We start from the raw sequence: 26965 nt of genomic DNA on the forward strand, positions 1-26965 counted from the left end.
TTTAGCAAAACTCGTAAATAACACAAAAATTATCACGTTTTGACAGCTCTCAAAGGAACACATAGTATATAAATGTCTTTGTCTGAGAGGTTAAGCTACGTACCCACGCTGGATGGTTTTTCGCTCCTTCGAACATGTCTCAATGTGTGTACCTTGTCGTTCGATATCGAGCAAACAGCTCGAAGCGAAAAATATTCAACGGCCGTAATTCTTACTCAATGTTCGACAGAAATTTATGGTTTGACTGAGCACCTTGGTGGTATATTTATGGCGCCTTGTGTTGAGCTGCTCAAGGGTGTGAGTGCAACGACAAGCATAGTTCCAATCAGCAAGTTCGACCGAGCCAAACCGCCGAGCATGAATATACATATGTATATAACTTAAGCTGTGTTGGTAATACTATTTGAGTGAAAATTTAAGTTAGCGGTTCAAGTTTGGCGAAATTGTATCAATATGTCCTTGACGAGAAACTAACTTTTTGAATTTAAATGGATTTAGTTATATGGTGATTTATTATGGTGAGTTATATGGGGTATTACGCCATGTTGCGCTACCTCCTTCATTAGCCAACGTTTTGGAAAGCGTTACAGGGCAGTGAAGTATGTGCATTTGTAGATGCAATACTTTATTGTGGGCTGCAATCCTCTAAGGCAAGGCTGCCCAACCCCAGGCCCAGTGTTGCCAACGAAGGCGATTTATCGCTATTTAGGCTACTCAGAACGAGAATCAGCGACGAAAAAATCTAACCTGTTGAACTTACCTTTTAAACATAAATACACCGGTTTTTGATATAATATTTTTTGCGTCCTAAATGGAATCTTGTAGCCACCCCCCCCCCCCTCAGGAGCACTCATTTAGAATTTTTTTTAAATTCTCTAACAACCCCCCCCCCCCCATGGAAATAGGAACCGTCAGGTATTCAGTGGCCCGCCAGTGATTCAAAATCGTCAATTTCGCCCAACTGTTAAAAAGGTTGGGCAGCCTGCTCTAAGGGCTGGGTATTTTATAATACCCCAAAAATAAACCACGGTGGTACTTTTGACTGAACTCTTGTGCAATGTCATAGAAAAAAGGATTAAATGGAACAAATAAAATAATGTTTCCCTTATAAGCAGCTTTCGTGTCTGATTGCAGATATAGAAAGGAAAGTGAAGGCATTGTGCAAGTGAATTACGGGAACTACAGTAAATGCTAAGTTGGGAAATGTATCCCTTCGGAATTTCTTTAGAGTTTCGATCAGAAGAGTAACGCTGGGAGAAACAGTCACTTTGTAGAATATCCGCAGACCAACCGCTGCGTCCTTCTGGTAGTCGCTGAGCAGCTTCTTGAAGCAGTACTCCAGGATGTCCGATATCTCTTGCTCGGTTATCTGAGTGGCCAGGGTCTTGTGCTGGTGCATCCATTCTTCATTTTGGAAGGAGAGCTGCGAAGTTGACGGCGAGGATCCTAATGAGAGGAAAGTGTTCATTATGTAAAGAACCAGCACATTCTAAATTTACTCCATACTTACATGCAACACATAACACTTGATTTAATGGTGGCTCATAAATAATGCTGCCAACTTTGGAGAAATATTAAACTAAGGACTATAGCTTTAAAAATAAAATAATAATTTGATAATTTTAAACACATTTGATCATTTTTGTGGAATAAGAAATAAAACTAATGCAGAAATGTAAAAGATTATAGGTTACATAGTATGTAGATTTTATGTTTTCGTTTTCTATGCAATGAAATATTAGTAGTTCTATGAATGTTTTTAATTATGAAAAATGAAGTGTTTTTAATTTTCTCTTAGGGCGCCCGCAGCCGAGAGACTTAGTTGCGGCGGTAGTTGGAAAACTATTCCAAAATTCATACAATCTCAAAAGAAGTCTCTCGTGTGCGCACCTCCATATACCGTAATGAATTTTATGCCCGCAACTTCAGTCTCTCGCCTGCGGGCGTCCTTATTTAATAAATCAAAACCAAAATTTCCTCTGAAATCATAAGATTTGTAAGTAGGTACCCAAATATCTATCATAATTAAAAACCATAAATATTTTATGTTACATTTTTTTATTTCAAGTAATTTTTTTTATCTCAACAACAATTCTTTTTTCAAACTTTCTTCAGGCCAGTAGATACTTTAATATTGATTATTTCGATTTGACAGCTTGTAGTAGGAACTGCGACCGTGCAAACTCTGGCAGGATAAAAAGGTAGTATTTAACGTGCCCACCATTTGAACCCGTACAAAAAAAATTTACAGACTGTGCTACTAAATTCAATTAACATTGTATAATACAACAATGTTGTATTTTAATTTTTGACATAGCAACATATTTATTTGTAATTTTAGAAGCTTGTTATTAACAACAAAAATATTACTAAATTACAGGAATACTGTAAAATAAGGCATTGCAAATGTACACCTGCACCTATGAATGGGTCTATGGGTTTATACGTTTTTAATAAAATTATGGGTTTTTACGTCTAAGTACTAGCGATGAGTCGTTCATGAGCTAGTTTTTTTTTGATGAGCCATATTTGTACCATCCGTATTCTCGGAAAACCGTATCACGGCTCAATCGAACCGTTATTCACACTTTTAGAAAAATAGCGCTATTAAAATTATCCAACGAATGGCGTCTGACAGTCTGACTTCTGGACATGGACATATGTACCTACATCTACTAACTACCCAGCATCCTATTTTTCTCATGGTACGAGATACCAAGAGTCGTACGATCATTCATACACTGGGAGCCATATTAGGGGAGATGCAGCGAGGGAGCCGTACCTGGGGAACTACACCGTGCGAGTCGTATCGGCGAGCACAGTATTCTCATTGCTCACACGCTCTGAGCTCACGGGTCCCGTTTAATTGAGCCGTCGTTCCATTGAGCAGTCATTCAATTGAGACGTCGTTCAATTGAAACGTCATTTAATTGAACCGTCGTTCAATTGAGTGGACTCTTTGAGCCGTACGAAAATATGACGAAAATATGGTACCGTGGCACCCCATCTTAACAAAATGCGTCATGACCCATTGCTTCAATGTACACACAATTTAAAAAATGGAGTAGACGGCTACCAACTGATACCGTCTCCTTATATGCAACAATACACGGGAAAGAGATGATAAATATTATCTAAACAAAACTGAATTTCATGACAGCTCAGCAAACAAGGTAGAATTATACATTATAAACAATGTTTACATAAAATGAATAACAATAATTTATTTATTTTTTTAATAACTTAACGAGTATAACCTCGAATTGTAATATTTAATTATTGAAGACAATGTTGGAGATTCTTATACGAAAATTTGAAACGGAAAATCAGAAAAAGTTACAGTCACATCCAGTTAAATATTCAGTTACATATGACCTAAGGAAATAAGGTCCCATTAGCTCAGTTGGGTAGAGCGGTGCCCGGGCAAGGCAAGGGTCCTGGATTCGAGTCCTAGATGTGACCGTAACTTTTTACGTTTCAAACTACTGCTGTTCTGGGTTAATAGTCCAAGATAAGTTACCTGAACCAGATGAGTACTGGATATTCAGCAAATAAGATTAGTAGAAAAAAAGTGTTCTGACAGAATTCTACTCGGGAGCAAATCCTGGAAAGGGACCACTTCGGTGTCATTTTTGGGAACAAAATATCCAACGTAAATACCTAACTAAAAGTAACGGCAAAAGTTCACGGCAAAAAAAAAGCATTCTGCCAACTTTTGTATGGGGAGAAGTACCTGACAGATGACCTACAGAGGCAATGAGATATCTCATCCTTTACCTAATTGAAATATATGTCAGAATTTAGGTAAAAGTTCCTTTTTTACGAATATATCGTTCTTGCATTATGAGTACATAACTATATGGCTGCCTTTACACTTGTAAGTTTTTTCCTGTAAGTTGTAAGCGACTTACGCCAAATTTACCAATGTAAACGACACCATAAGTCCCTTAACATAATTTATACCAAGTTACAGAAGTTTTTTACGTAAGTTTTTGACAGGTCTAATCGCTCACGCGGGAATTTACGGCTCTCTCAAAGCTTATCAAAACAGATTGATAAGTTGAGACAGTAAGTTTTGACATCACTGTCGGGATGGTAAAACAGAAATCTGCAACACTGACAGTAAGATTCGGTCTTTCCGCCGTTGCTCCTCGGGACTTATATACTTGTCGCCATGAACAACTTTATGAAATAATACACTGCAATAATCTATGGAGACTAACATAACATTATTTATCATTAAGACAATGTCATGTTTAAAAAATGCCTGTGTAAATGTGTGATAATGATTCTAGTATTCGACTTCACGAACTGATTCATCAGCTACCAAACTTCACAAAAAATTAATAATTCATACAAAAATGCAATATAAGAATACATAGAAAACATTACCTGACGCCAAAAATCGAATAGTCACCATTAATTTTTCTAACTAACTAACTAACCATCACACCGTTTCCCCGCAGGGGTAGGCTGAGAGGACAGACCGCCAAACAACTCGGTCTTGGCACACACTTCTTGCCTCATTCACATTCATACATCGTCTAATACATACTCTTCTATTATTCTGACTCTTGATATGGCCTGACTCAAGTATCTGATTCACTTGATCGTGCCATGTCTTCCTCGGGCGTCCCCGACTTCTGCTACCATTCACATTTGCATCGTATATTCTTCTCTAACTCCTTTCTTCGCTCATTCGCTCTACATGCCCAAACCATCTAAGCGTCCCTTTCTTGATCTTTCTCATTACGCTTACATCAGCCTTGTACTCTTATCGCGGATCTACGCATTTCTCACACGATCGTACATGGTGTTACACACATACGCCTAAGGAATCTCATTAATTTTTCAGCTGGTGAAATAACATTCCGAAAACGAGTATCATTCTTTTTTAATTAGCGGTCCTATCATTTTCAATATGTATTAGAAGTCAGATGCTATAATTTGGATAAAATTAATGAATTTTTGTTGATCCTCAATTCTTATTTCTGCCGTTAAACGAATGAAAGCCCCATCAGTACTTCTTCTTTGAAGCCAACTCCTAATCCAACACACTCTGCGGGCCCTTACGTTTTTGTTTGACAAAATTGTGCATATTATCGCAGCGGCAATCCGTTGTGTGCGGAAATGGGTATTATATGGGGATCCATGATCTGACCATAAATAAACAAATCCCTGTTATCAAATATTACTAACTGACAGCTGTCAAAGTCGGCGGCAACGCATTGTTGTCAGGAAGCCATCTTACCAAAAATAGAATTACTGGTGTAGCGGTCTCTGTGAGAAGTTCGTATATTAAACTTCTTAACAACTTTCGTGAGCATTATTTACGATAAGTTGGATGCATATGTAAGCGCTCCTGTGAGTAACTTTTCAAAAATTTACGAAAGTCGTAAATTTTACTTACAAGTGTAAACCCAGCCTAAGACCCTGTAGAAATGAATAATATGTAGTAATAAATATTAGCTTCAGTGTTTATAAGCTAATATTTTTAGACCATGCATCGTAAAGCATACACATCTCATCTCATATTGGATTAATAAATAAACACACAAATTAAATATGTCTGCATTGTCACAAAATAGCTGGTTCAATGCTCATATTTTATTATGCATGACCTTTACTTCTAATCTCCAGCAGTGAAATGCATGTAATACACTGAATAGAAAATCCCTAGAAGTGTGATCTGTACCAATTTCAAATAATACTGATAGTATGATTTGAGATTTTCATGATGCCAAAAGTATTATTGTGATTTGTTTGTTTTGCCGGGTCGGGTTTTTTTGGGGTATTATGCCGTGTTGCACTACCTACTTCTTTAACCAACGTTTCTGACAGCATTGCAGTGTCCATCATCAGGGCAGATGTGTAAGATCGGGGCAGATGTGTAAGATCGGGGCAGATGTGTAAGATCGGGGCAGATGTGTAAGATCGGGGCAGATGTGTAAGATCGGGGCAGATGTGTAAGACCGGGGCAGATGTGTAAGACCGGGGCAGATGTGTAAGATCGGGGCAGATGTGTAAGACCGGGGCAGATGTGTAAGATCGGGGCAGATGTGTAAGATCGGGGCAGATGTTTGCAATGCAATGCAATATTTGCAATGCTGTCCGAAACGTTGGCTAAAGAAGGAGGTAGCGCAACACGACATAATACCCCAAAAACAAATCACTATAAGAATACTGATGTTGTAAATTTACATTGACTCTTCGACTCCTAGGCCCCAGACAGGTCAATAAAATTGATCACAAATCTGTTCAAGGAAGAATCAAATTCACCCGAAGGAAGATAAAATTGACCTAATTTTGGACACAGAGACACGCTCATAACACAGTTCTAACAGTTTAGTCTTCAGTTATGCAAACATTGTTGAATTTTCATAAGCGCAAACATTGATAACATACAAAGTTAATTAAAATAATTTATTACCTGTTGCTACATAGCACACAACTACGGCTACATTGTTTTCATAGTTCCATCTTCTTCGGATTCCTATTTTATACTCTCCAACACTGCAGCCAGTCTCTTCATCTGGGAATAAACGGACAAATAAATTGGAATGAAAAGGGTTGACACAATAAACAAAAAAATTCACTTTACTTTTTTACTATCGCCACACTGCTCAAAAAGACATTGTGACTATTCAAAACTATCTTAATTTTTATTTTTATGAAAATGTATTGTATTTATAGAGGTAACCCCTCCAACGTTTGAGGGTTATATATGACCGGGTGTCCGTATTTTATAAAAGTATTTTTATATTTTTTTTCTATCATGCGAAAATACGTAATTTTTTTGAGGTTAGAAAAAGAAATAATAATTCTTTCCAGTTTGCCTCAAATATTTATACATTACATCGATAAGGGGATGCCATACGTAGTAATGCAAAATCATGTGTTTTTGGTTTGAAAATTTGGTCGCCTAAAAAATGTTTCAGATGCTTTAATTAATATTTGCGAGTAGAATACATCTTGACCTTTGAAATAATCGAGTATTTTTTAGATAAGTCTTTTTATAAGCCCAGAAAAAAATGTGGCAAATTAAGTTATTTATAAAATGATCGCAAAAAAATTAAATATTTATGCCTGAACATCAACAAAATAAAATAAAAGGCACTTTTTGGCCATGTTTTTTTCTTGCATAAATCAAAACAGGCGGATGGTGTTAAGCGGGAATTTAAACCTTATCGCCATCTACGTAAGGGTTGTTATTGATAGCGGCTCAATTTAAAATTTTACACGACGTAGTGCATCGCCTTAATGAAATTCTAAAAATAGCTAAAATGAATAATTCATATTTTGAGCCGCTGTCGTAATCAGTTTAACTTTAAAAATGATTTCTTATTTTTAATTATATGAACGAGATAAAAGTGATGGTACAGTTTTCTTACAAATTCCCAGAACAAAACGAAAGTGTTTTCGAAATATTGAGTTCTCAATTTTTTTATAATTGGAACAAAAAATTGCGCTAACCTGTTGGCGTTAGTTTTTGACAACATTTTTCACGTTTCATAATAAAATTTTATTATTTAGAAATAGTAATTATGATTTTAAATGCACACACCGGAAAGATAATTTTATCTAATTTCTAAAACGGTATTTGTTTTTAGGGACATTAAAAAATAAGATGTATATAGCGCGTTTGAAATACGCAGAAAACATTTCAAACTGTACAAAAGTGCTGAAAATACTGAAGGGTTGATAACGACTGTACAAGTTTCTCGATATGTTCAAAGTTACGAGCTTTCAAAGTGAACTAAATGCAATGTAAAAAGGTAAAACGTATGCAATGGTGTCTCGTGATGTCACACCAGTCACGATTCAGTACAACTCAAAATTCGAATGGCAGTGCTGAAATACCGCCGCGTACGTACTTTTCGGCCAACCGCAAATATCAACATTTTGATGGCTTATGTCTTTGGTACTTATTTGTAATTTACCAAAAATTCTAAAGTTCTAACCTAAGCAACGCTGGGCTGGAGTGACATTGCAAAAATCGAATGTCAGTGTTGTAATAGCAAAAAAAGACGCCTTGTGTCATCAATATTCTCATAAAAATATTAAAAAATTGAATTGGAAATTACTAATCAATATTGAAATATCACAATCGTTTTCAGTTTCATAATTGCTTTTATTCATTTGAGCAAACTAGCATTTTTATTAAATATATTTTTATTGCATTTTATTCAAATTTTTTTTTTTAAAGAAAGACAAACATTCCCAGGTTACGAATAACCCAACAATGTTTGAAAATCTCCTACTACCACCACAGAAAGCCGAAAATGTTGCTTGTGTTGTAATGGAGAACTTAGCCAGCCGAGGAATCGAACACGCGACACTCGGGTGAGACCCAAGCGCTATGCCCACTCAACCACTGACCGGTATATAGAGATTATTGTCTGTCGAAGGATGTTAGGGGGTTTGCCTCCCCTGTGCTCAGAAATTCTCATGTAATCCAATATTATGCGAGTAAATCTTTAAAAACAAGATTTTCATAAGACGTATAAATGTTCAATCAAGGTACTGAAATTTTAAGAACATAATATTTGACACTTTTTGACAGATTTCGTGAAAAAACGGCGAAATTTATGATTTTCGCATTCATAAATCGACAGGTTGCCGTATAAAGGCATGTATATAGTTAAAAATATTTTTACAAGAATATGGATGATATAAGGCATCTTTTTTTACTATTACAATTTGCAAATCAAAAAAAAAAAGAGTTGCATACAACGTCGTTCCGGCCTACTAAGCATGCTCAAATTAATATTACATATTTGTAAATAACATTTCGCTGCAGAAGACAACCTCATTGGAGAATATTAGATAGAATGGAATGGGGGAGGGATTTTTTTAATGTAAATTTGAAAGGAATCATAAAAAAAATTATGGGAGCAATTACATTCGAATCTGGAGTTGTGCCTGTGAGCCCAGACATGCCATTCCAGCGGCGCGTTTCTCGGAAGGCGCGGCACCACTACATAGTCCACAATGGCGTTGTTGGTGCGCCTCTCCCACTGCCGGCGGGCCTCCTCGATCAGCCACGGGTGCGTTAGATAGCACACAGCCTGAACAAATTAAATACATCATTTATAGGCAATTACTAGTAGGTACTTTCCTGTAACTTGGGTGGTGTCTGGAAATTATTTTTATCCTTAATGGTAACACTGAATTCGTTCTATTTTTAATTTGAAAAGCTATATATTATAACAATGTGTTGTAAACGATGCTGGTTAGTTAGGTACCTACTTTGTGCAAGTTGGTACAGTACCTACCTAATTTCCTGATAGTAAAAATGAAACCATGTAACACCAAAGTGTTGCTTTTGTTTTGTGACATTTTTTGACAATCGGTAGAGTAAAAATGGTGTTTGTGTTTTGAAGGTATTGGAGCTACATATTACATCGGTGACCGGTTAACTCAAAACAGTGACAGTTCAGCACACCTTTAAAAAGTGATGAAACAAAAAGTAGGTTGCGAGTGTTAGGTTTACAGATTAGCTTTTTTCATCGCTTTTAATGACTTTATATCACTTTTTAAAGGTGTGTTGAATTGTCATTGCGTTGAGTTATCATGGAACCATTATATCAGTCAAGAAATGATTTAACATTATTGATAATAAATTACACAAATTTGGGGAAAAGAATTTGGACTAAGGTAACTTACTTACACAAACATAATTACATAGAATAATTTGTTTAAAAGGTTGGGTTAGGTTTTGCAATAATTCCAGATAATATGCAAGTACCCAAAATTTACATCAAACTCTTGTATTTTCCAGAAAAGAGCTCATGAATATTGCAAGTTCAGGGGATTAAGTATTTAAAATGCAAGGATATTTATTTACCTGTACAACATCCCTAATCTGAGTCTTAGAATCCATGGCATTGAGCAGCCTTTGGACATGGCGCAGGGCCAAGCGACACTGGACTCTACCGTCACTCTCCGAAAGGGTCATACTGCCGGGAACAAGCGGAATCTGTCCTGCCAGATTAATTATGTCTTCTACCTGTAAAGCAAACATCAATTCTGTAAATAATTAATGTATTATTGTCTATAAAAGCCTCATAAATGCATGCTAGTATGTGTAATAGTAATTTTACAATGAAAAGGTTGTTTAAAAAATTACGTATACACGGTGTCTGGAAATTCGAACTACAAGCGCGAAACTAGTGGATCTACATCATATTAAAGAGGATAATATAGGCAGATAAACCTTTTTTTTTTTTTTCAATCCGAGCATTTAAATTTTTTTTCAACTAAAGGGCTAAAAAAACCTTCGGGGGCGGGTCTACAATTCAATGCATTTTAAAATACATTAATCTACAGATAACCCCCTAGCGTCTGATTTTTTTTACAACTTCAGACTCGATTTACTCAAAAACAAAGGCTCATTTCAAAAAAAAGGTAAATGTACCACATAATCGTCTCCCGTCTCATTTCCCGCTTATACTACCATGGGTACATATGTATTGACATTCAAATTAGACTGAATGATGTTGAAAAAAAAAAAATTACTGGAGTTCCTCTTGGATATTTTGTTCATCAGCAACACCGTGTTCTAATTAGTCGGGTAAGTTTTTAAAAGTAACATGAACTTACCCTAACTGCCTGGCTATACGGTCCAATATTGGCGGGTGCCCAATGCGAAATTCCCTGCACGTGCATTGTGTGCCTCTCCCGATCGAAACCGTCAAAGTCACCTTCCCTCAATGGACACTTGTGTGCCAGGGCTTCGAGGATCACTCCGATTCCTTCGGGCAAGGGGCACTCTACGCACACGCGGGCCGGCGGGTTGGGGAAGCTCATCGCGCTGACGTACGCCCCGTTGAACAGTGCATAATCAGCCATGTTGCGCACATATAACGTTACAGCGCATATATCGGTCAGCGATAGATCTTTCGACTCCAGAAGACCTGGTAAATCAAGCATATTGTAGCCATGTTTCATAGAAATTTACATTATATTTGGAATTTCAGAATCAATGTGAGATAAAAAAATATGTCACATCTCCTAATTTAAGTGTTTTTTTTTACATCACACAGGGGGGGCATGAGGTAATTCATTTCTCTCAGGGCCCGTGTCATCTTTGAGGATGCTGTTTAGGGGTATTTTTGAGGAAAGGAAGGAGTGAAACTGGGTCTTTTTCAAATGATTTCACAGCCAAACCTCGTGTGGCAAACATCAACTTATTTAGCTGTCAGCATTGCAAGCTAAAAATAGTAGTTGCATAGAGTGAGAAAATACAGATAAAAAAAGCTGTATAAATATCATGGAGTGGGAACTCACTGTTTGAGAGCTTCTGGTAGGTCACACAAATAGATTTTCTGTTTTATTGTAAAGATAGTACATTATCTATATAAATCTTTGGGGAATACAGAAACTAATCCTAATAAATTACAATGGTACTTAATTTTAATACCAATTTACTATTCATCTTTTTAATATCTAAAACTAGACACAGGATATCATGTGTCTTCTAGTTGATCTCTCACAAAGCCATATTTTGCTGACTTTAGCCAAGAGTAACATATTAGCTAGAATGTCAGCATACGGTTCCATGCTATTTCATCAAAATGACAACTAAACACACCTTTAAAAAGTGATAGAGAGTCATTAAAAAAGTGATGAAACTAAAACTAGGTTAAATAGTTACCTATGTAACCTAGTTTTTCATGACTTTATCTTCACTTTTTGTAGGTGTGTTGAACTGTCATTTTGATGAGATACCCGATAATTTGGCAAAACACCTGCACCTTATCATTTACTTTTCTGTCAAGATAATCATAATTTTTTGATCCAACACAAATATAAGGTATTTCGCCGTAATAACTTGGTAGAAATAATTACAAAAAAATATTTGCTTTTGATAAAAATAAACAATTACATTTTGATAAAAATAAAGGTATTAGATATTTTTGATCAAAATAAGCCATTCATATTGTCGGCTTAGCTATCAAAATGAGTATCTACTCCACAGGTCAAATAATAATTAAAAATTTCATTTTGTAGCCATTTTTTGTTTTAGTGAATATAAAATTTGGATAATCACAGATAGTCTGATTTCTTGTCAAATCAGTTGCAATTTTGAAAATGGAAATTAAAATAATTTTCTGTTAAAAATATTATGTTGTAGGTAGGTACTTTATCGCTTGTCAGAATTCTTCCAAAAAACAATTGAAAATGATTTAAATCCAAAGCAAATCCGATTTCTAGAGTTCATCGAACCATAGTTACATACACACAACCGAAATTAGTATTTTTAATTGGAACTTTGTATCGTCATTCTTATTCACACAATTTTACTCAGTTTTTTTGGCTCTCCTGTAAAAAATGCCCAAATGTAAGGCAGTTTGATAGTTAAGCCAACCATATATATTTCTATGGGTAGATACTTATATAATGGTGGTAATAAAGTTTAAAATAGGGATAATAATGTATTTTATATGATCCTACGGTTCCTTTGTCTCAATTTCAAGATTAGTGCTGTTAAAAAGAGATCCTCATTGCGAATGTGAATGAGAGAAGTTGATTTGAAAGAGACTAATTAGAGAGAGTAATTAACTGGAATGTTTTATAGAGGACTAATGGTAAGATATTAGATGACAAGTTTACCTACTAGAAAGTTTGTTCATGGCGACCTCCATAGCAACATCAGATCCCGCTCCTTCCCCCACTATCCCGCCAATCCAACTCCAGCCCGAAGCGTTCGAGACTATACTTCCCGTATCTTCTATGGGCAACTTCTCACACTCGTACTTTATGGGGCTGGGAGGATTGGTAAGATATGTCCTGCTGTGTGTTCTGCTCCTGCGGCCTTGGTTTTCTTTGTCCATTTCTGTTTCCACAGATAAACTTGTCTGTCGGTGGAAATTCCCACCCGAATTGCTCAAACTTAACCGTTTACAGCAGAACGATGGACGACGCGGTGTGGCGTCCACCAAATCTTGGCTCGGCGTATTTGTGTCGGCATTGTTTTCAATCAAAACAGACGGGCAAGAAAACGTTGTTGGTAGGCTCATCAGAGAACTGACAGGATCGTCTAATAGAGGATTAAGAACAGCCGATTCTGACATTGACTGTCTTCTTTGTTTGGTTATGTGTTCGGTATTTTCGAGCTCGCTCTCGCTGAGTTCTATATCACTAAGGTCGCTGTAGGAAGATTCGTTTAGGTCGCTGATATAGTCTAAGGAAGTTTTGACCATGTAAAGAGGTATTGCATCATTGACGTCATTTGGTTTTGGTTCTAGGTGCAGTTTCAATAAGTTCATGTAGCCGGCGGGTGCAATGGGATCGTTGGAATGGACCACTATTTGGGTTTCATCTCTAAAATATACAACTAATATGAAAATACATCCAAAAATACAGTGAATTCAGAATGTAAATTTAACAAAAAGAAGGTAACTCACACAACAATGCGACTTTTAAAGAGGGGACAGTCCAAAGTAAAGGTTTCGTATTCGCCTCCCTCTCCGCAGACGTTGAGACCAAACTTGTCTCGGGCTCGAAGGAGCTGTGGCTGAAGTGCTCTCAGAGGATGTCCCAACGCATTGGGCTCCAGACCCAGAGCGGCCACCTACAACAATAAAACTAACTACTATTAATAACCCTCAAAGGTTTATAATAATAATAATAATAATAACATGGCATTTATATAGCCACACTCTAGTGTCATTTCACTTCAAGTGTGCTTTACTATAACAAACTTAAAAATGGTAATTTAGTATTAGTGGTCATGTTCTTAAAATTATTCCTACAGAGTTCCTTACCCAATACAGATCTAATATTATAAAACTAAATATACTGCTTATATTAAGTGATGACAAAACTTAGAATAACAATAACAGCAGGACAGGACAAAACAAGAACATTAAAACTAAAACATAATATAAAACAGGAGGCAGTTTGTGCTCAGAAATGAGAATCTTCTGAGCAGACATTTTAAAAAGGTACAATAACGAGGCAATCGAAACCAAACGATTACCGGAAGTTTGAGAATATGGCTTATTATAAAATATTGAAAAAAAGTTAAGATTTATGAATGGTAAGATTTTTTAAAATAATTTTGTTTTTAAAGCCCATTTAAATTCAGGCAAATGCTGGAGATTAATAAGTGCTGAGGAAAGTCTATTCCAGATGAGTGGGCCTGTTACACGAAAAGAGCGATCATAGTAAACGGCTTTTAATATGTTTTCTGCCAAAGAACTCATTTTTTCCCTACCTGAAAAATTCCCAGACAGCTTACGCATTTTGTTCCTGTTTAATATGTTTGAAAAATATTACAACTGATAAAAATTTAACTGCACCGTTATGTGATACCAGTATCTTTCAATATTTTCTAATGATCGTTACGATTTTATCACGTTATAAAATTGCTGCCAATTGGTGTTGCGGCAATAATGCTTGTGTCTATTCATGTTTTCTGACACCTTCACTGGCTCAAGTACCATGAAAGAATCCAGTACAAACTGTGCTGGATGGTGTTCAAATCCATCAATGAAATGGCCCCACCCTACATCTCTGAACTATGCTTCCCGGAAAACACTGGTCTGAGGCAGTCAACTCTTAGATCAGCAACATCATCAGCTGTAGGCAGACTGATAGAACCTAAGCGAAATCCAAATACTAAGTTAGGTGATCGCGCTTTCGGAGTATCTGGGCCGAAGGCTTGGAATAAACTCCCTCAGGAACTAAGATCCATAACAAGTCCAATAGAATTCAAGTCTAAACTAAAAACTTACCTTTTTAAGCTGTCGTACCCTTAAATTAAATATACCATTCCTAAGAGAAAGTCCAGTTATATTCAATTTTCCAATTATGTCCTAAATCCTGTATCTAAATTTCGCTAATAAACAATTAAATAATGTCAATTAAGTGTTCATCTCAAGTGACCTACCAGGTAAGTATTGTACTGTATATAATCTCCATAAATAGTTAAGTAATAACATAGATCACTGTAGAAATGTATTATAAGTTTGTACAGCGCCTTTGAGGTGATTTTGCACAAAAACGGCGCTATACAAGTCATCCAATTATTGTTATTCAAAATGTGTCCAATAAATTACTGAGTGTGCATGAAACTTTAGTTTTAATGCAAAATCATCAAGTACATTATTTAAAAAAAAAAAAAAATTAATCCCGCTCACTAGTTTTAAATGGCTGGTCCCTGGAAATTTTTTTTCAAGTACACACCGCAAACGTACCTACTAAGCATAGATAGATACAAGATAAATTTAATAAGCGGTGCTCGTAAAACAATTTGCACACAAAAACATTATTTCCCCACATGTTTCATTGGTGTAATCAATCATAATCGTAATTTGCAGATGATAATAATAGTTCAAGGTTAACAAACATCAATCAGGGAGAAACACAATTATTATTTGGCTGCATGAAAGAGTGTTAATAAAATAAACCTTGGACAGATTAATGGAAGCCTTGAACCAAACTAGAGTTAATGAGGCGGCAGCTGATCAAATATCAAACTTCAAGGTTAAGTGCCCCTGAAAATGTTGACTTTATCTCTCATTGCTAAAAATAAAATAATATCAAATGTTACCTTGATAACAATGGCGTAAACGTGACAGTCTATCATCTCTTGGAGCAGTTCAGCTTGGTCTCGTCGCCACAGGTACGCCAAGGAAATTAGGCCCAGACGACTGCATCTAAAATTTTAAATCGTATTGAATGCCTTTCAAAGAAAATAATTTTAAGTTTCGTTGCAACGTGGATGGACTTCTTTTCATTTCAGTTCAATGCCAACAAAACAACGTTCATTATTTAGATAGTGAACAATTTATACAATATTTAGATGTAACAATGTGGTTAACTTATAATATTCAATAATTATTCATGTAAATTACATCAGGATTTGACACGTTTTTATCAGTTGAAAAATAAGACGAAATAAAAACATTAAGGTATCTTGTATGTTGAAGTTCTTTATTTTATTAATATTTTGAAGGTAAATTAATATTTTAAAGCTCCCTAGATTAAAATAGAAATGACTTTGTGATCTGAAAATAACAGTGTTGACCTACAATTCCTGACAGAAAAAAATGTGAAAATTAATTAAACTCAATTACTGTGAAATCAGATCAGCAGCAGCGCATCAGCAGAACGCTGCCTATTCATTAAATAATTGTAATGATAATAGAAAATTCAAGAATATATAAAAAAAATCATTTGAAACATTCATTTCATCAATCAAATAACTCTGTTCATACATAACCTAATATGTACTATATGTAATACATACATAAATAATAATTAATATATGAATAAAAAATAGTTCAAGCGAATCTCCAGACTTTTCACATATTTGTGTATTATTTTTATCTGCATGGATTTATAATATTATGTAAAACATGCTCTGATGCAAAACACATTATCTTGAAATAATGCAAATTTATGCAAACAATTAAAATTCACCTCAAGAAAATTGCTTTTAAGAGCAGCTCACCGATATTACAAAGTGCTCATTGAGTAAACGAAGTAGCTAGTGCTGGGTCCATCGATTATTTTACACAACCCACTGGCAAAGTGATCAGGTCAAAAGGATTCGATCTTTGATCAATACGCCATGTATCTTGTAGATTTATGTATAAATTGTGTAGACCGGGCGTCTCGAGATTCACTGGATCGCACAACATTTTTTTTGAGGATCTGGTTATTTTTAAAACTGGTTTCTTTTTGAATTTTAATACAGCAAAACTTTTGAACGTTTGAACTATGAACAAAAATATTTGGGAGGAACGGGTTCCTTACAAAGCTATTTGCTAGCCACTCTCTTCCCCACAAAATCAAAAATTCAAATATATTCACACTGACAACCTTCCCGCCATCAGGAACCGGTTCCAAAAGTAACCAGAAAAAGAAGCGGTAACTGGAACCGCAATGACAGCATATTCCAAGCATCAACTATTTCTCTTTCTCTGTCAAGAGAACGAGACTCGAGACATCCAACCGACAAAATTTCTACATCTACAGCTGCTCGCCACACCCATTACGAGTGCTGAGCTGACAGCTGATCGATCACATGATTTAACCTTTTGTGAAAAAGTGTTTCGATTGGTCATTGGTGGTTCCTGATCGGATCAAAGTGATTTGATCGATCAAAGTGATTCGATCGATCAACCCAGGACTGTAAATATACACGGTGTCCGGAAACTCGTAGTACAAGCGGGGAACTGGAGAATCTACACCACATGGGGAACCCAAAAAAACATAAAGTTTTTTTTTTTGAGCATTTTCAAAAAAAAAAAAAAAAACAAAAAAAAATATTTTTCGGCTATTTTAGGGTTAAAGTTTTTTCTGGTGTTTAGGGTTGAATAACAGATGTTTTAACCCTGCAGAGCAGAAATATTTTATGATTACACCGGGTTAAATGAAGGGTGATTTCAAAATAATGCTTCAAATCCGAGTTTCTTCATTTGTTTTACTTTCAAATAGTTTTAATTAGTTGGGTACTTTGATCTTCAGTAATAATTTATAAGAATTTGATTAAAAAAAAAAAAAAAAAAATCAACTTCAAACTCGATTTACTCGATAACGAAAGCTCAAATAAAAAAAAATTATACTACAAAATCGACTCCAAATGTGATGTAGATTCACCAGTTTCCCGCTTGTACTACGAGTTTCCGGACACCCTGTATAGTATTATGTTATGATAACATTAACTGTAAATATATAGCAGTATATTATGATAACATAACTGTAATTATTATTAATATTGAGAGAAAAATCTTACATATTTTCCACTCTAACTCTTTGGTAATCTGAAAGTATGGCGCCAACTGCAACACCTTCAATATGAATTTCTTCCTAAAATAGAAATAATATTTTCTTATTACGCAATGATAAAATCAGGTGCTAGGGACTCTTACACGCAAAATAGGAAGAGATAGGCCTCTGTAATATATTTTATTCATAATATGTAACAATTTTTCGTGATTTTTTTAACTACTATATTAGCCCGGATGTTAGTTATTTATGATTTAAATTATAGTGTAGGAACTATATATATTGTTTATGACTTTGCCTGTACAAAACAAAAACAACAAATAACTTACATTATGATATAATTTCAAAGAAGAATTTATATAGCAGCATATGAGAAAAAATGTTGTTAATAAAGAAAAAATATTCCATTCTGCAATAATTTGTTGGAAAATTTTACCAGTCAATCAACTATGCTAAGTATGTTTTGAAAGAATGTTCACTATGGCCCCAGGGCCAACAAATATTATTGTTGTTGCCATTAATGAAATGATAAGCACTACATTACAATAATTTAGGCGCCAGTGATTATTTTTAGAAGGGAATAACAGTAAACAAACCAGCGGAACTCAATTATTTGTCACATTTTTTTTATCAGTTAGTAGTAATTCAATAAGAATGCTAGTTTGATCGCTTTTAAGTGATTTAAATTCTATTTTGAGAAACCCAAACCAGAATAACACTATTGTAATTTATATTATAATCTTCTGACACAAGAAAAATAAAATTGGGGCAATGAAATAACATGGGTTTATCATCAGCTTAAATTAAGAATAGATAAAAAAACACGCTAGCTGTTAATAATGCCACAAAGATAATGTGAGGGGAAAATAAAAAACTGGTACATACATACTAATGTATTATTCCAAAAAATTTAAAAAAGTTTTCAAAATGATTTCCGGTCAAACAAGTACCGTAAAAATTAAATTGGTAAAAATAATACCAAAGGTTCAGGAATGAAGTTTAACAATGTTTATTTGATTAATATTTATTATTTTTTATTTCACAATTAAATATGGGCAGTTGCGACTCTTGTGCGGTATGCATTTATGAATTAATTAAAACTATCTGACGTGTGCCCGGTGTTGCGCGGGGACTTATAAATGTTTTAAGTTTGTGAGGCCTTGGATATACAATTCCGTAATACACACAGACATAGGAATTAATAGACGAGAAGATAATGGCGAGGGGTAAAATCAACTGTTGAAGAACGAAGGGAGAAAGGCTGACTGTGATTCGTCAATAAATCAATCTGACAGTAAATAGGCATCTCGCATTATAATATCACCATTTACTTCTTAAAAGTAAAATCTGCTTTTGAATGAATAGACATTTTTACATAGGAGCGCAAATTACTCGCCACGTTATGAACAAATTTGCGAAGTCCAAATTCCGCAAAAATTTGGTTCTATTTTCAGAGTCGAATATTTCGTTTAAGTATTTAGTTAAGACACTTTTATAAATGTTCATAATTTACTTCCCAGCAACCAACCAGCTTTGTGTTTCGCGTCCAGACGTTTCTCGATGTGACTAAAACTGATCTATATTATACGATGTGAATATGCTTAAAAATAAAGTAAAATAATGCTTATATATGGAATGTAATACGACAATTGGGTTTATTCTCTTTTTCAAATCTATTTTTACAAGTTTTCATAGTACAAGTCAACATTTTGCCATGTTATTTCGTAAAATGAACCGATGATGCCTCGACCATAGTTCGCACAAGAATGATGACGTCACGTTTTCAAATTTCACTTGAGGCCATACGCGAGCACAGCCGGCTCCAATGGAACCGGTATGGGGAGTGGGGATAATACGCTTTTAATCACTTAGGGCAGGTCTACTAATATTCACATGTCTATGGTAATACATTATTTTGATGTATCTCATAAGTTTTAGCCAGCGTTAGCAATGTAAGCGCCCTAAAATATTTTTTACAACTTGATTACAAAACATTGACTTTTCTTAGCTTTCTATAAATAAAGTATGCTTGTGTTATATATGTACAAACCTTCCGGAAGAAATTCTCTAAATTATAGTGAAAAGCATATCAAAATCCGTTAAGTAGTTCAGAAGAACTAAGCACACAAACAGACAGAAGCAGAGAGCGTCTTTGTTTTATACTATTTAGAGAAGATGTCACAAAGTGAATTTACAATATTCATTATTAAAGTAATAATTGTTTCCGTTAGAAAATTTTTGAGAATCAGTGATGTAGATAAAATTATGTGTGTATGTAAATATCTTAAACTATTAAGAAATTTCAGACATGTATGTTATTATGAATTCCTAAACCTATGAGTAACAACTGATTTACATAACTTCAAAAGAAAAGAACTTATGAATGTCTGATAAGGATAAACTGAACAATTGCTACCTAGATTTCTTTGCTAACAACTAATGCATTAGTTTTAAATTTCGGAGGATATTATTGTAAGGAAAGTGAATGAAGGATGGAGTTTATTAGGGAGTGACCTCAAATTCAGATCTAGTAACAGTTGGGAAAGAAATGAGACGAGGCAGGTTTGCAACTAGTATCTTTCCCAATGGGAAGCGGTGCAAATAATGTACTGTATTTAGGTTTATTTAAATTCTATATATGTGGAAAAAAACCAACATAAAATAGATATTATTTGCCCACGAAGGGATTTGAACTCTGCCACTGAAAAGTTTGTAGCGAGTATTATTTCAAGCAAAATTTCAACAATGCTCATTGGTTGCTTTTTAACATGGAAATAATTGTGAAAAGAAAACAGCGCAACTTACTTTCACCCGCAGCAAGAGATGGAACAAGTCCTCAACTTCATCATTGTCAGTTTTCTCATACATTTTCCCCTTTTCCAGGGCATTTCCTTTGGTGGTACCCCGAAACAACGGCAGACCCATGGCCTCCGCAATAATGCTGATCCCCTGGTGACCAACAGTCTGGTACATGTAGCTGTCCAATTCATCTGCAAACAAAAGAATGACGAATAACATTTTTTAAATTGCTAATGAAAGAAGTCCATCTCTTAGCCCAAGACCCTGAAGAAACTCCAATCAATACATCTCGCTGTGATGGGAAGAAGGCCCAGGGAATCAAGGAGATATCAACAACACCCTAAAACCAATGTTCCCTCCAAGGTGCACGGGTGTATGGCCGCACATTTAAAAGTTGTCCGCACATATGTTTTCATATTCCGCAGATATCTCGAAGGAAGGAGCGTGACACCAGATTTTTCTTTTGCGCAAGTATACACAAGATAACTGCAATTTTATGATATGTTGTGAGAGTTAGACCATGAATTATCCCTTGTTATTTATTTAAATTTATTCGCTTTTATATGAGAAGCATAAACAGAGGTACTATCTCTTTTTACTGCAACTGTTTCATTGTTGTGTACCTGAGAAATAATTCATATCCTTCCGAGGTGATACATAATTTCAGGAAAAGATTGTCTTGTCTTTAGTTTGTTAGCCTCACTCCCGCTCCCTTATGGGCCGGTAAGGAATCTTCATAAACCGGAATAAATAAATAAAACTTATGGTTATCATATAACAGTAGCTACACAAATAATGGTTGTTGACTGGTACCAAAGTATAACCAATTATCAACCTTCCAGACTTCAATATGAAGGAAGATTATCGTGTAAGAAAATAGTTTTTTTTCACCTACATAATATTTCAAAAATATAATGTGCATGTATTATACGTGTTAACCTTCCGGAAGAAATTCTTTAAATGATAGTGAAAACCCTGTCAAAATCCATTGCATAGTTTAGAAAAACTAAGCGCACAAATAGACAGACGAGGATAGCGATTTTGTTTTATACTATTTAGAGATTACCATGATACATTCTTGATGCACACTAGCCTCTTTCTTCCTTTAATTTCTTGCACAGATAAGTTGATGGGCCGCAAATAAAATGAAAAAATTAGAGGGAACATTGCCTATGACATTATGGGTGAACGAAATAAGAGATAGAACAATGCTGTAAATTCCATTGGGTAAAATGTTCAGGAAACGCCAAAACGTGTTTATGATCGCCATTCAATAACTAATCTACTTTTCACCCGTTTATAAACTGTTTTCTTAACTAATATTTTGTCTTGTATTTTTATAAACTCATTTAAATTTTATAATGTTAAAATAGACCAGAATTCAAGCGTAAAGACAAACATTTTTGGAAATTAGTAAATACAAGAGAAAAATGACCACACTAAAAACTGTAAAACACTTTTCCCAAATCAAAACACTGTATATCCTGCACATGAGTTTAAGTTTGGGAAAAGTATTTTACAGTGTTTTTACTTGATAAAATTGTCCAGCGTTGGATATACGGCATTCGGTTACAAACAATTTTTGGCATACAGTCGGAAAGGAGGCCCTAATTCATTTTTAATAGGTGGATAGGTACCGTATGTAATGCAATAAAACTCATTTTGGTAAAAATGGATTATACCGTGTTTTACCTCGGGAAAGCCGAATGGGCCTATGAACTGGTGCTTACGAGAGGTATACTAATAATAGTTATAACTCAAGACCTGATCTTCTAAGCTGTTAGAACGCCATGAATATAATAAAATAATTACTAGGCGATGACCTCTAAAGATTATTTTTATAAGCAATAATTGTTCGCCTGAAACACTCATCCACATTGAAAAAATCTCCTGATAAAAAATACATGACGCCAACGGGACTCGAACCCGTGTCCATTCGATTTCCGGTCGAAAGCTCTGACCACTGAGCTATGGGGGCTTATTTCTTACCCGAGAAAATATTCAATATATGCTAGTGTTTCATTCAACACGGGTTCGAGTCCCGTTGGCGTCATGTATTTTTTATCAGGAGATTTTTTCAATGTGGATGAGTGTTTCAGGCGAACAATTATTGCTTATAAAAATAATTGTTATCCTTTGTGCTATGCATAAATAAAATCTTGTCTTTAAAAACATTAATTTATCAAAAAAATAATAACCTCTAAAGATAATTACAGGCACCCAAGATCAGAATGAAAATAAAAATAATTGCTTGAATCATTTGCCTTAAATTTATTTATCTTGATAAAATATACACTGGGAAATTACTGTGATGGTTGGTACCTGATTTTTTGTTTCAATAGCAGTAATTTTTATATTAGTGGCTAAATCAGAACATTATAAAAATATTAATTTGAACCTTTGAATAGTTAAATTTTGAAAATGTGTTTAACCCTTCCATTCCCGTGCTAGAAAATGCCTCGAGCTTCGGTGCTGTGTACTCATTAAATGGGGTACACATTTAGATTTTTTTGAATTTTTCAAGTTGGATAAAAATGAGAAGTTTATATTTAACACTAAAGTGAAATATTATGTATTAAGACAAAAATGAGGAAAAAAACATCGGCCACGCACGATACATCCATTGCTGTCAGTAGATCGTCGGCAACTACTGACAACAGCGCGTCATGGCACGGTAAGCGAAATCCCGTACCTGTCTCGCTCACTAAAGCACCACTCAGCAAGCTATCAACGCTTTAAGGTTTACATAATTTTTCCTGATTTTCTGAAAAAACATTTTTTTCATTGCATTCAATAAATACTTACGAATACATTTTTATTATTTCATCCAATACATAAAGAACTTCTAAAATATGAACTCTGTATTTAGTATAGCCAGGTATTTCCTCTTCCACTACCTTCAGTCCCACAATATAATATTTGTATAGCGCAGATTTGTGCTATTTCGCTTCATTAAAATAATGATTTAGTATTTATTAAGCCAATCATTTCATCATTTAATGAGCCAATCATTTCAAATTACGTTGTATTGGCGCTTTCAGTTGAACAGTACAAGCCACTTTTAAATACTCGGTTAAAGTCAATACTGCGAATGAACAATCTACAGTATGTAAGCAAGCATGAGCATGTGTATCCCTGGATAGTTTTTTGTCCCTCTTGAACATTTTTGCAAATGGTTCTTCTGTGGTATTGGACTTACATTAAGGATATACAAAGCAATAACCCCAATTTGGAATGCCAGTCTCATTGGCTCCAGATAATTGGGACTCTTGTGTGGTGCTCAATTTAAAAAGTATATTTACAGAGATATTTAAATAATTGAGCCCCTATGTTGAAAAACAGCATTTTCGAAATAATGCTGTTTTTGTGCTGATCCATTTAAATTACGCACCACATATCCAACAGTTCACAGCAAAAATCGTTTTAAGATCTCAACCATAGATGACAGTAAAAGTTCTATGGTGATGGCCCGGTATCACGCTCTCAAGACAAGTCGACAATTACTGAATTGGAACAGACGGATTGGGCAACCGGCACTTGACATATTTGTCATTATTATGGTGATGAAGTTTTATTTCTGCATTTTGTTATTTGTTAATAAGTTGTAACATGTCTGGAATATTTGATTTTCAAATTTAATGGAAAATTTTGTTACTAAAACGAAAAAATATTTATTTACGCAAAAATGGCATTATTTTTTTTTTCTTATTATACTTTCATACCTTCTGTAGCCTCTTGTCGTATATTGTACTCAAAACTCAAAGATTAAATATAAAATTTTTTGACTTTCAATGTGTATATCTATCATGCTAAGCACAAAGAGTACGAGTCAAATACACCAAACTTTTCACGAGAATGTTTTAAAATTTATGAATAATTTTTATAATGTGATTAATTTTATGGGGTGATTAATACATAAATGCTTATTTTTAATTGAAATATAATTTTGATTTCTTTATGTTGATACCACATAAAGATATTGTACCAGAGATTGAAAAATAGAAATAATCAAATTTTATTTTTTTACTTTTGCTCTTTATACCTTGCTTGATATATATTATAATCAAATGAAATGTTTAACTGCCAATATCTCAGAACTTACTTTTTCATATAACGCTTTTTTCTGAATAAAGGCTCATTTACAGACATCTCAAATCAGTTGACAGCACCGGCAAGGAAATGTTAAAGGTTAGGAAAATTCCTAAAATATGATTTTGAAGTTGGTAAATTTTCGCAGTAAGCCAAAAATTCGTAGTCCTATGTTTGAAAAGTACGAATTTTCAGAGCTATTTCAGTGAAACTGTGATTTAAAAAAAAAGTGCATTACATTGTTTAAAAACACAAGGAGTTACAGTAAATTAAATTCCATATTCAGATGAAAACCTAACATGACATGTGATCTGAAATCTGGGAACAAGTGTAAAATAAAGTAGTAGAAAAGCTAATTAGTTGGTTGAGGAGAATGAGAAGGAACAAGGTGTAACAAAATACCTTTTCCACTTGGTTGAATGTTGGCCAAAGCAACAATAGTATGGCCAGCTGCCACGCACTGCATCATATTATAACAACTGTCCTTTCCACCACTCACTAAACCGACGACCCTCATTTTAATAAATGATTCTCTATATCAAAGTTAAAACCGAATAAACTAGTGCACACACATTGCGAACACCCGGCGTCTTAAAAAATCTAATTATAGCAACGGCGGTAATCAGAAAATAAGGCTTATTCCCAAATTGTCATATTGATGCACACACGCGTTTTCGAGGTCCGGAGACGAGAAAAGCAATCGTAAAATAAATAGATACCGGTCTGTCTACGAGAAAAATATAATCACTGTAGTGTACATGTTAAGTAGATCATAAAATATTAGTTTAGAGATGTTGACATTTCTGTCCCGGTCACAATTCGGTCGCTAGTGACGGGATCGCTTTTAAGTAATTTTAGTAGGAAGTAGCAACCGGTTACTTTGGAACCTAACTTCGGGCCGGTATTTCCGTATACATACTCAATAAGGTTAGGAGCCGGTATTTCAGATGCTTTTTAAGCTTGGCTTGTGAGATATTTACGTCTGTCAAGTTGCTCTCTGATAGAAGCCCTGGTAAGATAAACCTACTGATACCATTACTAAAAATGACTGATACGACGAGCTTAGCACATATCGTGAACCTAAAAAGCTCTGGACGGAGCTATTCGAAAATTTGAAGCCGCAAGGGGGGGGAAAGATGTCTGAAAAATGCCAAAACCTACTTAATTTTTTAATGACATATCCCATTCATTGTCTCATCCAATATTATAATAATACCAATAAGCCTTTATAACTGCATTAAAAACACAATAATAAAATTATAAAATATATATGTACATATATTTACTAAAAAAAAATTGTAAGAAGCAATTACTTCGTGGTGGAGCATTATATTTTTAAATGAAAAAAACACTTTTTATATAACCACGAACATATATTTTAGAACAAATCCATCGGTTTCGCTTAAAACAAGATTCATCAGGATAAAATAATATCTATTATTATATCCTGATGAAGCTTGGTTTAATCCCTATGAGAGTGGAAAAGAATTGTTAGTCTCTCAAAACCAAATTAAATATTGAAAATTACATATGAAGTAATAAAAACGATTCTACAAAATTAGCTTTTTCACTTCGGAATTTTCTTGAACGGTAATTAAATGCGTTTAAAATTTCTAAAACCTAGCTCTATATACTGCACACTGCAGTATACCTATGGACTGCAAATGTAGCCAGCCGCACAGTAGGGGTTAAGCCCATTTTGTGTGAAAGCACTATGAAAGCACGAGTATTATTTATGCATGCGATGACCTGTGACGTCGTACTCGCCGGTAAATACTAGGCTAGAACGAGGAACCTGATTGTAAATTGTAATTGTTTTGCTGGACTTTTCATGAAATTATGACAAACCAACCGTTCTCTGATTGGACCTTTTAAAATCCTTTTTATATAAAATTAACTAGTTGAAGTCCCCGGCGATGCCCGTGTTTTACTTAGAGTTTTTCGAAAGCTTATTTAGATAGTGACATTCCTCTTATTTTGAAGGTCAAGTGTGCAAACTTTCATTAGTCTTGGAATAAAACGGTAGTTTTGTATAAAATTCTTGTATACAAATCCACCCGCCTAATCCATCCGCCTGCCCACTACAGGGCCCAGACACTACTTTAAATAAATATATAGAATTCATCTTTGCTCTATGACTCATCGAAGTCCACACTGATTGGAAGTTGGCATTTTACGTAAATTTGGGCGAGACGAAAGTATTTATGCAATTATTTAAATGTCAAATAAGACACGTGTCATCTAAAACATGGCTAGTTCCAAGCTTAGCATGGCTTAACTTGCCGAATTAGCCCTCTTAAATTTGAGCGAGGAATCACGTACTTAGCGAGCGTAA

General features: G+C 34.8%; 1 protein-coding gene across 1 annotated transcript; it reads right to left on the reverse strand.

The window, feature by feature from the left end:
- Positions 1 to 911: 911 nt before the first annotated feature.
- Positions 912 to 25443, reverse strand: LOC149415485 (uncharacterized). The gene is made up of 11 exons (XM_089642428.1): positions 25033 to 25443; positions 20548 to 20732; positions 17750 to 17823; positions 15560 to 15665; positions 13410 to 13576; positions 12620 to 13326; positions 10603 to 10916; positions 9848 to 10009; positions 8903 to 9068; positions 6431 to 6532; positions 912 to 1446 (listed from the first exon to the last, which is right to left on the reverse strand). The coding sequence occupies exons 1-11, from the start codon at positions 25145 to 25147 to the stop codon at positions 1106 to 1108; spliced, it is 2439 nt and encodes an 812-aa protein (XP_089498554.1). The 5' UTR covers positions 25148 to 25443; the 3' UTR covers positions 912 to 1105.
- Between the last annotated feature and the right edge of the window lie 1522 nt (positions 25444 to 26965).

Source organism: Hesperophylax consimilis, chromosome 18 (genome assembly GCF_061612785.1).
Source record: "Hesperophylax consimilis isolate HC1 chromosome 18, BYU_Hcon_1.0, whole genome shotgun sequence".
In the NCBI taxonomy this organism is placed as follows: domain Eukaryota; kingdom Metazoa; phylum Arthropoda; class Insecta; order Trichoptera; family Limnephilidae; genus Hesperophylax; species Hesperophylax consimilis.